Below are 18583 nucleotides of genomic sequence, written 5' to 3' on the forward strand. Positions count from 1 at the left end.
GCAAATGTGAGAAATCTAAATCAAATTCTTCTCGGCATCCAAACGGGCCCTAATTGGGCCTCACATTTACCTCTTGTATGTGATTCAGATCCGTTGATCTAAACAACAACCATAATTCGGGCTAGATGGCATTGACACCACCTTGATCTGATAACTCTGAGCCCTTGATCATTCAGCCAAGAAATCTAAACCATTGATTTTTCAAGTCCTTTATCCGTTCGGGAATGAAACCAAGACTATGTCGGTAGCCTCATGACATTTTACTACGTCAACTCCTTCATTTCATATTCATCCGAACCCAATACAGCATACTGGCCCCACCTTAGATTGATCTGAACCGCTCATTTTATAGACAATGGTTGGGATCGATCATCTATGGCCCAAAATCCACGCCAATAATCCTGATTTCCATATCGTAATTGTTGAACTAAAAAAAATTTGCATTATTGGACATTATTGTTTTTGCACCACCCAAATGGACGGTTCAGATCAACCTCGGAACAAAGCATTCGTCTTTTTCTCCTTTATTTTCTCCGAAAACGCGCTCTCGCTTTCCCAACATTACGTAGATAAGGGTGCCAATATCAATTAAATATTAAACAACTTTACATCTAAATATATTAAACCAAACCCCTCTCTCTCTCTTTCTCTAAATCACAATCCGAACATTTTCCCCTCTTCTAAAAAGGTAGGGTTTTTCGATCGCTGTGATTTGGAAACCCTAGATTTTGATTTTCTTTTGTCTCTTCTATGATCTTTAATTTTGGTGTTTATTCGAATACTTCTAGTTAGATTTTATCTTAATTTCTCTACATTTTTTTTGTTCTTTTGTAGATCTGAATCTGATACTCTATTTGTAATTAACGAGACTCTGTGCTAACTTTGTAGGCGATATTTTCTTTTCTTTGATCATTCGGTGTTTATTCTAATACTTCTAGTTGAATTTTAGATTAAATTCTCTAGTTTTTTTTTTTTTCTTGTTTCTTGTGCAGATCTGATATTACATTTGTAATGAAGGAGACTCTGTTCTAACTTTGTAATCCTAATTTGAGTCTTACTTTGTGACTTGTTAATCGATTTTTCCTTTTGTTTGATAATCTGATCCTTGAAAAATTGCCAAAAAAAAAAAATGGTATTTTTTGTTTTTCCTTTAAGATATTAGAAACAGGATTTCATTTCAAAAAGAGTAAAATAATTATATCAGCAATATGATATATGCTGATACCATACATATAAGTTGATATATAGCAACCTGTTTGGAGCACAATAAAACATTCTTTTATGAGGTTCTTTTTTTATTGCACACAAAGTATTATATTTATTTTAATCAGTAGCAATTTCTTTTCTTAGAGTCCTTTTTTTAAATTTTGCAAACATGCAGAAAAGATTTGCTTCTCCAATATTTTTCATGCAAAGAATTATTCTTGTATGTGATTAAGATATCACCTAAAAATATACTTTATTATACATCTATTTGGGACCTAAGTGTTCTTCTAGGAGCTGGAGGTGTTTCAACTTTCAACTTTCAAAGTATATGTTTTTTTTTTTTGCTTATATGAAGATTTCTTGAAGAATTATGATATATTACTAATTTATGAATGTATTATAATGGATCTCAAGGTGTGCTTATATAGAGCACATACAAGATAAACATAGAAAGAAATAAACATAACCAAGGCAAGAAATAATTCTAGAAATCCTACCTACTAAGATTAGACTAATTGCTAATTTAAGCTATCTACCTAATCTAGCCAGGTTACCCCATTCAACCCACTTGCCTAATCTAGCACCATGGTGATCCAACGGTGTGAATTCAACATAATCTGATTGTGAGATTCCATCTAAATGGCACTTATTGTTTTTTCTTTTTGAATGGCATTGTTTACTTTTTTTAATAGTTATTTTAGATTTTTTTGTGTAAGAAACCTAAGGTTTTTATACTTCTAGAATTTTTGGTTATCCCGAGACAATTATTATTGTTATCAATGATTATTTTTCCATTTATTTTTATTGCAGACTAGTAGCAATAAAGTAAGATGGGTTTCAATTTGGTCTTCAGTTCTCTAAAGGAAGTTTTTCCACAGGTAGGTGGTTTTAGTTTCATTAACTTTATATTCTGTCATTCCATTTTTCCTTTTTGAATCTATGCATTTCTTTTTATAATTTGGTGGTCTTATTTTGAAGCTTAGCTATTTTTGAAATCTTCTTTGTGTTCATCTTATAATATTATTGACTTTGTGATCGAATAGTGAATAGTTTTAGGACTTTGAATTCATCCTTTTGGAAATAAATATCTAAACTATGTCATTGGCTGAATCCTGATTGCATGTGGTTAATAGGGAAAGTTTGTACTTCTCCTTGTCCTAGGAATTTCACTCTATTGTTTATGACATATGATGTTTAGTTGTTTACTTCTCCTTGATGTTGTTATCACTTCCTTCAAAACAGAAATGACATTTTTTCCTTGGATGATATCAAATTACATTTAGGGCAAAAAAACAAGGATACATAAAAAAGAAAATAACAATGAGAGCAATATCAGAATATGAATACACCGACACTCAGGCAATAATCAGAAATTGATCAGAGACAACTAAGAATTGGCTATTACCCCACTCTGTGCAAGTGAGTTTGCCTCTGAATTAGCATCTCTTGCAATATGACTAATGTCAACCAGAACGGTCAGATAATTGGTCTAAAGCACCCTCAATTTCTATTGCTAGGTGCTAAGGAAAATTTGCACTTGATGATTTGTCATTGACGATTGTTTGGGTGCGAATCCTCCCTTCTTTCAGGTTTGTTTCTGCATTTGACATGTGGCATGGGTGGAGGGAGATATGTTGGGGAGAAGAACATAGAATGGTTATTTCTCAGGAGTGGTGCCCTCGTTATTTGAAGCTAGACATTGTTGGCTCTAGTATAGAGAATCCTGGGCCGTCGGGTATTGGAGGGCTTCTTACAGTTGACCTAGGATCTATTATTTGGGCCATGTGAAAGGATCGGCTAATGGAGAGGCCGATAAGCTTGCCAGATATGGATTAAATTGGGCTGCCTTAGAGTTTTTTTTTTCTCCCTCCTTGAGGGTTGTATCTTGTGTTTCTTCTGCATGTTTTATTTTCTTTGGATTGACCATCTCGGTCATGGGATTCGTCCATTTACATTAATATACCTTATTACCATTAAAAAAAGGATAATTTGCACTTGATTTCATCCATCTAATGGCGTTTAGTGAACCTCAATCCCTATCGTCAACAACAGGGTTAAGGAAAATCAATCATAGCACTCCATAATCTTTAATTATACATCCTTTTACCTCATGTACCCAGATTGCCAATACTTGAACCCCAGCTTCAAAAACATTAGGAAGTGGGCTTCCATCACAGTAACTTTTTAAGAATTTTCGCACTAACCGAATGTCAGGCTCACATTTTTCCAAGTTCTGAAGCTCTCGACATCTCTGAAAGGTTTCAAGGGGGTTGCTCACCAAATGATTCTACTAATCATAATGCGTCTGAAATCACCACAGTTCTGGTGTGGCAGATGGCACTTAAGAATTAAAATATTAAAAACATGCAACCCTTTTGAACTTCTGGATACTTTTTGAATTCTGTGTGGAAATTTTTGGGACTCCATTGGGCAGCATGTTACAACGCATGCTTAAGAATCCATGGCTTTGGTTTTGGCTTGCTATCCTCTATGTGCAATTCATAGTTAGAGCAGAATGTGTTCTACATTATTATTTCAGTATTTATTTTTTATCGTAATAATAAAAAATGATCTAGGTTATCCTATGGATAATTTTTTCGAGAGTACTATCATAATTAAAAGAATTATATTGCCAGCCATCTGAACTCTGTCTTCTATTTCTGTTTCTAGATCCTCTCAAATTCAATTGAATAAGCCATTAGCTTCTTATTCTGGAATAGGTTGATGTTCGTGTACTAAAGGCTGTTGCTATTGAACACTCTAAGGATGTGGATGCAGCGGTGGAATTTATTCTTCTTGAGGTTCTCCCAACTTTGTGTACTCCACTGGAGGCAAAACAGACATTTTCTGATAATCAAGAAACCACATATCCATCAGTTGAAGGTAATTATTTGTATCTTGAGCTGAGTTGCTAAAGCTAAGTGCCTTTCTCTTGACCTCTAAATCATGGTAGTGTTTATGTCCTAATTTGTACTCGTGCATTTTGTTGTTTGTGCTAAGCTTTTCAGTCATGATTTCTTCAGCAGAGAATCAAGAAGTCAACCAAATAGTTGGATCACATCAGGTTTCACATGCATTACCGAGCTCTGTGACACATGAAAATACTTATTTTAGTGATTGCTTTAGTGATACTCCACTTGCCATTATCCAAGAGTTACAAGGACTATCAGTCTACGACTCCAATCCAGCTGCTGCAACCGATGTCTTTAGCAACTTGTGTTCAGATACCATTTCATTTAAAGAGGAAAGTTTGCCCACCAATGTTCAGCATTTTCAGTCACTTTTTAGTGAAGAAAAAGTGCAATCTATTGATTCTGAAATTGTGGTGGATGAAGAAAAAGTGGAATCTATTGATTCTGGAGTTGTGGTGGAAATAGGTGTTGGCACTTCTCTAAATGAATGTGAGGAACCTAGATCAAGAAGTTCACTGGAGAATGGTAATGAAATGATGATTTTTTACTCTGAAATGGTCGATGTTGATGACGAGCCTTTCCCTACAAACATTGCTACCAGATCTGGACAAATTGTTAGCATTGATTTTCTTGAAGAGTTCATTGAAGATGCTAAAAATAACAAGGTACTGTGATGTTTGACTTGTGGAAATCCTTGCTCAACATTTATAGTATTTATCAAATAATAATTTCTTGGAGCACAGTAAAATTTAACTGGTATGTTACCAGGTGATTTTGTAATTCAGTTTTCTTTCCTTGAAAACCTTTACACAACTTTAAATTCCAATAGATGGCAACAAACCCAGTCCCACAAATTTTTCTCATAAAAAAATGACTTGAATAGAGCCAAATAATCATATACTCAGACCGTCAAACATTACATGCCAATAGATATACAGCAGATCCGTACTTTCTGGATTTTTTTTTGTCAATCGGCCTTAAACATCCCAAGCTTTCTCCAAAGCAGTCAAAATTTTTTTTCAACAAATGGAGATAATTCAAATCCTACATACCGGTACTTGATTCAATCAATGTGGGGTAGATAAGGTAAATTCGTCAACTGTGAAGGCCCTCACATGATGTTAGATTCAATCTTCATGCTTCGTTAAGGAGTAAGCACATCAGATCTGATCTCCCTTGCTGTGATACTAAGTTGAGAAATTGTGAATAGTGTCCAATTGCCCTATTCATGCCCCATAACTTTCTTATATTGAGTCACCCTTGGACAATTTACAACGTAAAAAGACAAGTATGCCCTTGTAATTTAACAGTAAAAATTAACAAAAATAACCCCTTACGTAACATTTATTATGATAGATATATCATTTTTTTTTAAGTTGAGATGTTTTAGTTATATGTTTTAAATTTACAGTGGGATGGATTCTCCATTAGTTTTAAGATCTATGCCAATTTTGCAAATCATGCAGTTTCTAAAACATTTTCTACAATGGTGCAGAAAACCTTGTCATTAGCTATGGAATCGGTAATCGGTATGGTGGGAGAAGTGGAGCTTCAGGAGGAAGCAACTGAACAAGCCAGAAAGGAAGCCTCTGAGGGTGGTCTAGATATCCTTACCAAGGCGGAGGACCTTAAACAGATGCTGCAACATGCAAAGGAAGCCAATGACATGGTAGTGTACTTGTCTCTCGTGTTCCGCTCTTATCATTCTTCTTCTTGCTTGTATTTGACCATCTTGGTCCTCTTTTTTTAATAAATCTTTCAACCATTCAAATAAAAAAAGTCCGAGTTACCTGATTTGGCAGCACGCGGGAGAAGTCTACGGAGAGAGAGCCATTCTAGCCACGGAAGTGCGAGAGCTTCAGTCCCGTCTGATCAATTTGTCAGATGCAAGAGATAAATCTCTGTCGATCATTGATGAGGTGCTAAACTTTTATATTTTTTTTCTTTGTTCTGCTGGTTCTACTGTCACTCTTGTTAGAGTTTTGGTACTGCTTTAGTTCTCATATGTTTGTTCTTTATATATCACGCTGCCAAGAGCCTATATTAAGACCACTTAGTTAAAGGAACCATTGTAATATGGAGGGTGAGTTGATAGTATTTTGATATCTTTTCTACATGGACATGAAAATTTGTAACTTGATTCCAGCTGCAATTGTGATTACTGGACAATTTTGTATTCATCTCGTATCATTGTTCTTTTTACATCATGTTGCTGGTAGCCTATATTAAAATCAATTTGTTGCAGAAATCATGGGAATATGTAGGCAAGGTTTTAAATCTCGGTTTCAGTTTCGGTTTCGGTCGTCACCGTCGGTACGAAATTTCGGACGAAATCTTGTAAAAATTTCACCGAAATTTCGGTGAAATTTTTCCGAAACGTTTCACCGAAATTTCCGAAATTTCACCGAAATTTCCGAAATTTCACCGAAATTTTGTACTTCACCGAAACGTTTCACCGAAATTTCCGAAACGTTTCACCGAAATTTCCGAAATTTCACCGAAATTTTACCGAAACGAAACGTTTCGGCCGAAATTTCCGAAACGTTTCGGCGAAGTTTGGTACTTTTCCGACTCACAGTGAATTTCGTTTCGGTTTCCACCGAAACCGAAATATTTCGGCCGAAACGAAACGTTTCGGCCGAAATTTAAAACCATGTATGTAGGTTGATTTGGGAGTATCTGTTATATATTCTACTTGGACATGAAAATTCATAACTTCTCTCCAGCTGGAATTGTGAATTTGATATATTTTCTACTTTTACATGAAAATCCATGACTTCACTCCAGCTGCAATTGTGATTACTGGAACAATTTTGTATTCCCTTTCTTGCCTTATGTTTGCATGTATATTCATCATCAATATTTACGATCCATTTTTTTGGAGGATCTTACGAAATAATTGTTTTATGTAATTGGTGTCATCAATTCCACCATATGGTGTGGTATAAAATACATTGTTGTATATGTCACCTTTCTCAAAAAAAAAAAAATACATTGTTGTATATCTTTTGAAGAGCCGAGTGCTTCTGGGAGCTGAAACATCTTAATTGCAAACAGTTGGTTGACAAGGTAAAATTCATTGAACGCAAGTTTGTCACTGAGGGCTCTGTGTATGTCTCTGTATTATCTTGAGGGTGCTTTAGTAATGCTTCTACCTAATGTATGCTAGGTACATATTGCGGTTTGATTTCTTCTCTTATTCCATTCCCCTTTGAAATGATAGTCAATTTGTGTGATTAGGTTTTGGCATGGAACATTGATTGGAGGATATGTAGCACTGTTTTGAACAGATAATTCACTGAAAGGCAAGAAAAGAAACAAAGGAGATCACGAGGCACAAGAATGGGCCCAAAAAGAAAATGGAAAGCATAAGAAAAAGGAAAAGGAAAAACAAGAAGATACTAAAACTGCATCAATTATGAATATTGCATATGATGCGAGATAATTGTTTCTGTACATTTAATGGGACTTTAAAAGTTCAAATACCCCCATTGAATTGGCTTAATGTGAGTCCACATATATCTAGATGCTTAGATTGGTAGATCCTCCAGGCTATGCCTAGCGATGAAAAGTGTTTTGCCATAATGAACTTCAAACTATGGAACGGTCTCTCCACTTGTTAATATTGAAGTAGCAATGCAAGGAAACTATTAGGAATCCACCAAAATTAGAATACTTGATAGTGACTTTGATCAATGGCGCACACAATCTAATCAGTCCTTGCCAACAATGCTTGAGAGATAAAAATAAAATGATCTTGATGCTATCAATATAAAGTAAAACCAAAAAACCTGTAGGGAAAACTCATAATTATTCATTTACCTCCTGAAGAGTACATCAAAACTTCAAATATATAGGTCGAATAACACCTTAAAACTCTAGTTTAATTCTTATTTTATAAGGCTACAACAAAATAGACAGTATATTGTATTTTGCTGCCCTAGAATACCCATAAACTAACTCTAAAATCGTAAAACTTCTAAGCATAGTTTTAAAACTCCCCCACATCATCGCGGACTCCTCCGACTCCCCGAGTTGACTCCCTTTTCCCTTGCCCGCTTTCCGCTTTTCACCACCGCGTACCGCGTTTTGCCCTACATAGTCAATAAAAACTCCTTTGACTCTCTAGAGTTGTGACCGCATCAACCGAGTAGTTCTTGGCCACGTCCTTGCCGAGTCGACAAGGATTTTTTCTTGCTCACATTTTGATCCGCATTCGTGTTTTAAACACTGCTTCTAAGACTAAATTTCTTACTTTCTGAATTCAATTAAGGACTTCCTTCTAAGCCCAAAAATACCACTTTCTCAATTTGAAAGCATTTCAAATTAGAAAGATTTCAATTTCTGCCCTATAACACCTTTTTCCTTTCGCTATCTTGGTTCAATTCTACATAAGGAGAGATTAAAGAGGATGTTAACCATAGAATAAGAGCAGGTTGGTTGAAGTGGAAGCTTGCCTTAGGAGTTCTGTGCGACCGTAAAATCCCTACCAAGTTGAAGGGAAAGTTTTATAAGACAACTGTGAGGCCAGCCATGCTGTACGGCTCAGAATGTTGGGCCACCAAGAAACAGCATGTGCATAAGATGAGTGTAGCGGAGATGCGAATGCTTAGATGGATGTGCGGCTACACAAGATTAGATAGAATTAAAAATGAAGACATTCATAAAAAGGTGGGGGTGGCACCAATTGAGGAGAAGATGAGAGAGCACCGCTTAAGATGTTTGGACATATCCAAAGTAGGCCTTTGGATGCTCCGGTGAGAAAAGGCAACTCATGCCAAATTGATGGAGTAAACAGAGGTAGGGGCAGACTGAAAACAACTTGGGTAGAAACAATGAGGAAAGACTTGATAGCTAGGAACAAAACATAGAATATGACCTTGGATGGGATAGAATCATAGTTGTCAATTCTGTTTCGGTCGCCATTTCGTTTTGGCCACCGAAACGGAATTTCGGTGGGATTTCGGTCATTTCGGTGCATTTCGGTCGAAACTTTTCGTTCACACAAAAAATATATTAAAAAATATGAGAAAAATCCAAAAAAATAAAAAATCAATAGAAAAAGATGAAAAACTAATAAATAGTCCAAAATATGTGTCCCAAAAGGCATATTCATTACTTAAACACATAAAGTCTTGCACAAGTGCAACTGATAGTCTGATACATAGAAAAACATTAAAAAAAAAAGATACATGAAAATGAAACATAGACAATAGCTAGTAGTAACAACTCTCAGTCATCATAACCCGGATGATCATACTCAATGTCTTCTTCGTCGTCGTCGTCGTCGCCGCCGCCGTCATCACCACCTGGACCACCAGTATGGACATCTTCTTCAAGAGGCATGAGAAAGTCGTCGTTGTCGTCCCCGGCCCCAACCACAACAGTAGGTGCTTCAAGATTTTCCCACCCAATGTCTTCCGGCGTGAATATGACATCTTCTTCTGCAACCCAATCCATCATGACATCCAGATGGTCTATGCTCAAAGGGTCACTAGTGGTAGATGATTTCCTCAACAAGTCCCTGAAAAGGAAAACATTAAGTTTAATCAATGTCAAAGGTTAAACTTAAAAGCTTAAAGTGATGAGGTGAGAGTTGAAAACATTATATTACGTTGTATACCTTTCTCGAAACTTAAGATTGTAATGGACAAACACCAAGTCATCTAATCTCTGGTGCTCCAACCTATTTCTCTTTGCAGAGTGAATGTGTTCGAAGGTGCTCCAATTCCTTTCACACCCAGTCGCACTGCAGGTCTGACTGAGAATTCTTCATCCTGCTCTTCTTCTTCGTCTGGTGTGCCATAAAAACCTCCAACCTCTGCTCTGGATATGCTCATCCTAGCCCTTTCTTTTCTCTTTGCATCTAAAAGGTGCTTCATTCGATATTTTACATCTTCAGTCACTTTTTTGCATGATGCTACTTCACCAGGAACAGCCGCTAAATGTTCTTTCAAGCGGGTTATACCTCCACCCGATATGACTTTGCCACAGAATATGCAAGTTATTTTATTTCTTTGACCCGGAACCAATGTACCGTAAGACCATGCCGGGTCATCCGATCTAGCGGGTGCCGAACCAATAGAGGATGCTCCTGCAAAAGGTCCCGAACCCGACCCACTCATTCTGAAATGAAGTAGAAGAAGGGGAAAAATGAATTAGAAGAAAGAAAATTGAAACAAATTACAAAAAAATGAAGTAGAAGGGGACAAATGAAGTAAGAAATAAAAGAAAGGAAATGGAAAGAAATAAAGAGAACCTTGGGGTTGAACTTGAGTTGAAGAGAAGAAGAAAAAATTAGCCTTCACTCACTTGAAATAAGCCTTTGGAAATAGTTCTTGACTTCTTGTAGTGGTAAGTTGAATGTATGCCTTCCCTTTGCTCCAAAATAGACTTGGATTGAGTTGAAGAAGAGGGTAGACTTGTAGGAAATTTAGTAGAATAGATAGTGTAAGTGAAAGTAGAGAAGAGAAGGAGAATCACTTATGTGAAGGTGGAGGAAAAGAAGGTAGGGAAAATGCTATTTATAGAGTTTTTTATTGATTGTGCATTTAAAAATGACTAAAATACCCTTTCCAACAGCTATAAACGGTCACATTTTGAGGTTAAAATGGTCAAAAACTAAAAAGAGCCGTTGCAGGGGCATTGTCGTAAATTCTGCAAGTCAAACTAGCCGTTATGGACGATTTCGGCCGGAATGGAGAATTTCGTCCATTCCGGACGAAATTCCGGATTTCGGAAAATTTCGTCCGGAATGGACGAAATGGAACGAAATTTCGTCCGAAACGAAATTTTGTCAATTTCATTCCGGAATTTGAACGAAACGGTATTTACAACTATGGATAGAATGGAAGAAAATGATCCACGTAGAAGAACCCAACTAGAGTCAGGATTAGAGCGGGATAAATTCCTTTCACATTCGTCCTGAAATTTTTCTAAATGATTCATTTAGCAGACCCCAACTAGTTTGGGACAAAGGCTTTGTTGAGTTGAGTTGAGAACACCTTTTTCCTTTTGCATGTCCCAATAAAACCTTCTTAAACTTTACTAAAAAATTTAATAAAAATTACTAAAAATCACCATTAACCATAGTAACTTAACATGTTGTTTTCCGTGATTAATGGAGTTCTGTAGAGCCCAAAATCACCATTAACCATAGTAACTTAGCCTGTTGTTTTCTTTTTCTTTTTTGAAATGATAATATATTAAAAGGAATCGAGAAGATCCACTAAGAAAAGAATACAAGGAGAAAGAGAAAAAATACAAGAAGAACAACAACCCAGGAAAAAACTAGGGAGGCATAAAATCAAACCACTCCTCACTAGATCTAATGGCTCCCGATTTGGCCAAACAATCTGCTTCACCATTTGCTGATCTTCTTACATGAGTAAAAGAGGCTAGAGAACCCGAAAGTCTATCTAAGATCTCTTCGATCATGGAGAGGAATCTCCATGGAGGTGGAGCAGATCCCGAAATCCATTTCACTACATTGGATGAATCTCCTTCGATAATTACTTTGTCCAACATTCCTGCTTCCATATGCAAAATGCCTGAAAAAGCCGCTTTAACTTCCGCCTCGTTAGAATCACATAAACAACACGGACCTTAATAAGCCCAAATTACCAAACCTTTTTCATCTCTAAGAAGACCACATCTTCCCCCCAAACCAGGATTCCCAAAACATGCTCCATCAAAATTAAGTTTTAAGAAACAGGGCGGTGGATTAGACCATTGTTGGACAATCTTTGGCTTGGAAGAACCTTCAGAGCAAACAAGAAGCCACCCCTCCCACAGAGCATAAGCAGAGATACCAAAAAACAGAGGAGAGCTTTTAGCCCATTGAATCGAAATTGCTACAATCCTTTGAAAGGTCCCGTAAGCTGACTTGGCCTTACCTTCAAAAACTCTATCATTTCTTTCTTTCCATATCGACCACCACATAGCCAAAAGGCAAATCCTCCATAAAGCTTGCCCCTTTTTCTTCCAAGGCACATAATCCCAACATTGAAGAATCTGCAAAATAGTATTTGGGATAACCCAAAGAATACCGAATCCAACAGTCCCCAAATCACCCTTGCGTACTTACAATGAAGGAAAAAATGATCAATTGACTCCCCATCCTGAAGACATAGGGGGCAATGATTCACCAGTATCATTCCTTTCTTTCTTAATAAATCCATTGTTTGAATTCTCCCCCAGCTAACAGCCCAACCGAAAAAAGCCACCCTTGGAGGGCAAGAAAAAGACCACACCTTTGCTACTAATTCATCAGGATCTCCGGCCACCCAACTTGAATAGCATGATTTTATAGAAAACACTCCAGACTTACAATGAATCCAAATTCTCTTATCCGATCCTACTCTTTTGATATAGGGTCCTTCAATCATAGTAAACAAATTTGAAAGGGAAGATAATTCTCTGTCAAAAAAATTCCTTCTGAATTGAGGGCACCAAATGATCTTGTTCTCCAGTCTTTCAAAACAATCCATCACAAATACCTCTTTAACAGCGGCCACCAAAAATAACTCAGGAAAAATGACTTGTAAGGATTCTTCAGAACACCAGGCATCTAGCCAAAATCTAATTCTACCCCCCTTGTAAACCTTAAATCGACACCCATGATTAATGGAGTTCTGTAGGGCCCACCATTGATGTTAGCATGATGCAAGATCATCTTCACTGAGTTATGGGCCCAAGTTGTTTTCGGTCTGCCCCTACCTCTGTTTACTCCATCAATTTGGCATGAGTTGCCTCTTCTCACCGGAGCATCCAAAGACCTACTGAGTTATGGTCTGTTCAAAAATTGAAGGCATGGGCTGCTGGTTGTAAAGAGGCTGAATTGATTAGGAGGAGATGGTTAGAAAATTTCATCGGGAAGATTGAGGTGAGTGATGACAATGGTATGGCTTCTGAGGCTGATAGGGAGGAAATGGGTCGTGCGAAAAGGAGCATATGGGGATTCTATTGCAGGAGGAGATTTCATGGAAGCAAAAAATCGAGGGTGCAATGGTTAAAAGATGTGGGGCGAGATAATGTGGAAGTTTCTCATTTGCAGTTTGCAGATAATACTTTGTTATTCTGCTGCCCTGAGGAGGTTTTTATATTAAATTTGAAGGCGACTATCAGGTGTTATGAATTGATCTCCAAAGTTAATTTTCATAAATCTTGCATGTTTGCGCTTAACTTGCCATCGGATAGGGCCTCTAGATTTGCCAAGATGTTGGGGTGTAAGTTGGATTCTCTTCCATCTATATATTTGGGGTTACCTTTGGGTGTGAGCATCTCTGGGATCCGATTGTTGAAAGAATTGAGAAGAGACTTGATACGTGGAAAAGAAATCTTATTTCTAGAGGTGGGAGGTTGGTGTTCGTAGAGGCGGCACTGGCTAATATTCCCACATATTTCTTATCTCTTTTTAAATGTCCTGTTAGTGTTGTGTTGAGGATTGAGCAGATTCAGCGAAGATTCTTATGGGGAGGGTTCAGGTGAGTCCAAGGGTATTTCTCTTGTGAAGCGGGGGAGGTGTGTACACCTTTTAAGTTCGGAGGTCTTGGGATCAGGAGGATTCGAGAATTTAATCATGCTTTACTTGGGAAGTGGTTGTGGAGATTCGGGCAAGATCAATTCTGGGTGAGAGTTGTGAGCAGTAAGTATGGTGCTAAGTTAGGGCAGTGGGAGTCGAATGATATGTATAATTTGAAGGGGGTTACTGTGTGGCGTGACATATTGAAAATTAAGCACATGTTTAGTTCGGCAATCCGGATCAAGGTTTATTCGGGGGATCGAATCAGTTTTTGGAATGATGCTTTGTACTCCACCGAGCCCCTTTGCCAATTGTTTCCGGAGCTTGTCGCATCTTCCAAGGATGCGATGGTCAAAGATTGTTTTATTCGTGAGCATGGGAGTGGTGTGGATGCCGGCATTCATGAGGAATTTCTTCAAAAGAGAATTGGAAGCTTTAGCTCGCTTTTTTGAGGTGATCGAATCATGCTATATCAAATTGTCCGGGTCGGATAAGAGAGTTTGGATTTGGGACTCATCTGGGTTTTTCTCTATGAAGCCTTTTTATTCACATCTTTCCCCATGTTTTGTCCCTTCTATTCTTGCGAAGGTGTGGAAATCTTACTGTCCCCCTCGGGTGTGCTTTTTGGGTGGGCGGCTTGTAGAGACAGGATTCAATCCATTAACTTTCTTCAAAAAAAGGGTATGTTTTTGGAGGATCACTGCCTCTTTGCTTGGAAGATGGTGAGTCGACTAATCATCTTTTCTTGCATTGGAAATTTGCTAGGAAGGTTTGGGGTTTTATTCTAAAGAGATTTGGTATCTCTTGGGTGTTCCCTTCTTCTATCTTGAAGGTTTTGTCGTGCTGGGAGTTAGTGCCTTGGAAGAAGAAAGTTAAGATCTTGTGGAATATTTGCCTCTTTACATCCTTCTGGGCGATTTGGAAGGAGAGGAATGCTAGGGTATTTGAGTGGGTACACAAACCAGCCCATAGAGTTTATATTAATATTATTGCCTCTGTTATAGCTTGGGCTAGGTGTTTGTCCCTGTTCCAGTTTGTTTCTGCCTTCGACTTATGGGAAGGTTGGCGAGTTTTGTGTTTGGAAGGGGAAATCAGACCCAAGGTGGTGCAAAAATGGAGCCCTCCGCCTCCGGGTTGGTTAAAGTTTAACTAACTTTGATGGCTCGAGTTTTGGAAATCCCGGCCCGGCAGGTATTAGTGGGCTGTTCCGTGATTCCGGTGGGGAGACTCTATGGGCATTCTCTGGTCCACTGGGGGTATGTGATTCCAGTGGAGCTGAGGTTAGAGCGGTTTTTCAAGGTATTAAAAAAATGGCTAGTGAGGTATATTGGATACTACTATTGTGGGAGGTGATTATTTGAATGTGGTTAGATGGCTTCAGGGGTGTCGCCTTGGAGATTCTAGTCTTTCTTTGATGAGATCCATGACATTGCTCATCCATTGCTTTTGCTCATGTTCGTAGATCGGCTAATGGCAAGACGGATTCATTAGCTAGAGATGGTGTTGTCAGAGCGGGTTTGGAGTTTTTTTATTATCTGCCCCCTTGAGGCTCTTGTATTTTTGTGTTTTTAGTTTTCCCTTGTTGTTCTCCTCTGGGTGACCTTGGTCTTCCCTTTTCTTTTTATATATTTATTGATTACCTTTTCAAAAAAAAAAAAAAAACTTTGCTTCCACTAAGTCGCCACTTGGTTGTCAGAGACAGTGCAAGCCCCAACAGTGGATTCTAGTTTTACTAACAAACAAATTAAGTAATTAATGAGATACTTGTGGTATTAACTCCTATGCATTTTTTTTTGTTTGAGTGGCAAACTCCTATGCATTGTCAGTATCTGAAGTTTTGTTAAGCAGCCAACAAGAGAGAAAATTTTGCATTAAAGGAGTCAGGGTTCCAGCTCAATCAAAGGCGACGCCATAAAGAATCTGCAAACAGACTGTTCTGAATAATAAATAGTGATTCATAATATATAAATTACAATAACGAGTGACAATGGAGTACTAGCACTAGGTTCCTTGGACATTTGGTAGAAATGATTATTTAGAGCTAAATTTGACATCTGTTTTTACTGAAGTTACTCCACGCAGTTCATTTATTGAAGCATCATGTTAGAAGAGCTTTCTGTTTCATTGATTTATCGAACACAGATGTGGTGTTCATTTTCTGTTTGTAGTTACCATTTTACAGGTGGTATTAACTCTGTCAACGACTAAATAAAGGTTGTAATGTTTGACTTAATTGAAATCTCTGTCCGATAGGCTTGCTAAGTAAAGCTCACAAGTGTCTCCAATATTTTCAAAATATAGCGATTTTATCGCGTTAATAAAACGACAAAATAGCGAAACAATCCCGATTATTTAGAAATATAGCGATGTTTTCATTTACCGTGATGATATCATGATAATATCACGATATTTTAAATAAATATATTTTTAATGTTTTTTCCGGATATAAACCCAAAAAATAAAATAAAAATTAATGTATCGTGAGATTTTCCCTCAAGAAATTTCCCAGAACGATATTTGTGACATTGATTCTCATCACATGCCAAAAGTTGTGTATACCAACTGTATCTCTTTAAACTATGGCATTTGTTTCTTGCCAGATGAGTCGAGATCTTAAATCCCGACTAGCAGTTGCAAAAGCAGAAGAGGAAGCAGCTGAGCAGGAGAAGCTAGAAAAGGAAAAATCTGCACGTGAGGCTCTAACTGATCAAGAATTCATCATGAAAAATGTGGTTGAAGAGTCAAAGAAACTCCAGCTAGAAGCCGAGGAAAATGCCAAGGTAATCTTATAGTTGACAGGTTGAAAGTATGCTGTGTAATAGAATTCCTGGTAAATTCACCATGTCCCTTGAGCCTAGAATAAAATCAGTCTCGGTGCTATCTAATCTTCTTCTTGTGTGCTTCAGTTACGGGAGTTTTTGATGGACCGTGGTCTCATTGTTGATATATTGCAGTAAGTCTTCATTTTCCTATTTATTTTGCATATGTTATACTTATTGATTTGGAAAGTCCAAGTATAAGCTAAAATTGATCTAGAGAAAACTCTTGTGCGCATTTAGGTCAATTGGTTGGTCAATCATTGATTTCCTAATCATGAAATGCATTGCAGTAATCTGATAAAAAGACATTGATTTTTGGCCATTTATAAACATTAGCATTCGGGATTGAGCCTCTAGCTCAACGGTCAAGGCTTTGTTCTTTGTAAATGGGTCCCCACTCCCCATGCATTCGAGGCTTTTTTTTTTGGAGGAACATTTCAAAGGATTCTTTCTCTTGTAACTTAAAGTTTACACTGAACAAATAAACCTTGATTTTATGCATGAACACGAATGCTCGAATCCAGGACTGACTTAGAGGTACAGAAGAAAGTCAACAAGAATTTCTGTAGTCATATGGAAATGATTAAAACTATAACTCTATGCCACTCACATGTACTTCTGAGTACTCGTGAGCCTCTAATTTGTTTTTACTATGTTTTCTAGTGATGGATTATAAAATGAAGAAATTAAGAATGTCCCATTGCTTAAAAAAAACATTAACCTATCCTGAATTTCAAATTAAGTCAAATTCCTCAGCAAATGAGAAACTGAATCATTTTCCTTCATTTATTTTGCAGAGGAGAAATAGCTGTTATCTGCGAGGATGTTAAATCTTTGAAAGAGAAAATTGATGGGCGTGTACCAATCAACAAATCACCATCATCAAGCCAAATGAGTTCCATCTTAGCCTCATCAAACATGTCCCTTAAGAGCATACCAACAGATCACAGTCTTGAGCGGACCAAGTCATATGAGAGCTTGGAAACCAACACATCTCTTAAGAGCATATCATCAACCAAGTCATCCGAGAACTTGAAATCAACAGGCCAAGAGCTCTTAAACTCTGGGCGATTTGATGCTGTAGAGCTCGATCAGAAGGAGAAAGCCATTGGTGATGATCATAAGACATTTTCAGAGGACGATTGGGATTGGGTTGAAGCTGAGTTAAAAACGGCTGAACACCAGAGATGGTCAGAGCCTTCGGACAGAGTAGGCATTCCAGCTTCTGGCTCTATGATGCAAATAAATTAACCAAAATACTAGTGTCCTAGCAGCTAAAGGAACTATTAAAATTAGGAAAGATAATATTTCAAACAAGATTGTTTCTAAGATTTCTCTCAGGATAATTCTGGGCTCCAAATTCCTAAAAAGATGCAGCTGCATATACTGCATCACTCTATATGTATCTTCTGGTACCTGCTTAGTATCTCATTGGAGGATTTGATTTTGTGTTTTAGTGTCCATATGCCATTTTATAAGGTTAGGTATCTTGCTACTATTCTGTTAGTTGATGGAGAATTGGTTACCAAGAATCTTTTTTTCCCAATGTTCTAAGTCTCTTTGAGGTTATATAGCTTTCTCAAGTTCAGCTTACTATAGATGGTGTGTATTGACAACTATGTAAATATCTTCTTTACTCATTATAAAGAGAAACTTGTTATTGATAATCTCTGTTATAGAGTACTTGTTTAGTTGCTTACATGCTTCTGTTATTCAATCCATCATGCATGTAATGGGTAAAACTGCTAAGCCGAATGCTAATGGAGGTTTTGTATTATTTGTGGGTGTGTATCTATGGAAATACTTGCTCCGGTGGGCCACTTATTTGGATGATCTAAACCTTTCATTTCTTGGTCCTCACTGTAGATAAGCTGTGGTTGAAAAATCCTCTGGATAATCCAAACCCTTTGATTTGTGGAGGTTTCTATACTCTCTATTTTTCAACTTTCTAACCCATCCATTTCATGGTGAAGATTCTGTGGAATGATCTATCTATATGCCACGGGCCAACAAATGAACGGTTTAGATAATCTGAGTAGGTGGGTCCCACAAGATCCATCAAGCCCTTGATCAAGCTTCATTTAGAGTCCTATGTCCCTCTTCAAAGGTCATATGCACCGTAA

At 37.5% G+C, this 18583-nt stretch overlaps 1 protein-coding gene across 3 annotated transcripts; it reads left to right on the plus strand.

The window, feature by feature from the left end:
• Window positions 1-599: 599 nt before the first annotated feature.
• Window positions 600-18127, plus strand: LOC143864333 (uncharacterized). 3 transcript variants are annotated; one of them, XM_077375290.1, is made up of 9 exons: window positions 600-688; window positions 2017-2084; window positions 3927-4089; window positions 4215-4783; window positions 5614-5787; window positions 5921-6037; window positions 16242-16421; window positions 16548-16594; window positions 17258-18127. In XM_077375290.1, exons 2-9 carry the CDS (start codon window positions 2037-2039, stop codon window positions 17709-17711), a joined length of 1752 nt encoding a protein of 583 aa, XP_077231405.1. In that variant the 5' UTR covers window positions 600-688; window positions 2017-2036; the 3' UTR covers window positions 17712-18127. The 3 variants fall into 3 exon arrangements, with proteins under 3 accessions (XP_077231405.1, XP_077231472.1, XP_077231511.1); XM_077375357.1 differs by having other exon boundaries at window positions 4230-4783; XM_077375396.1 differs by having other exon boundaries at window positions 4233-4783.
• The last annotated feature ends 456 nt before the right edge of the window (window positions 18128-18583 follow it).

This window comes from Tasmannia lanceolata, unplaced genomic scaffold (genome assembly GCF_043159265.1).
Source record: "Tasmannia lanceolata isolate RefF3 unplaced genomic scaffold, GAP_Taslan_0.1 ptg000002l, whole genome shotgun sequence".
Taxonomy (NCBI): Eukaryota; Viridiplantae; Streptophyta; class Magnoliopsida; order Canellales; family Winteraceae; genus Tasmannia; species Tasmannia lanceolata.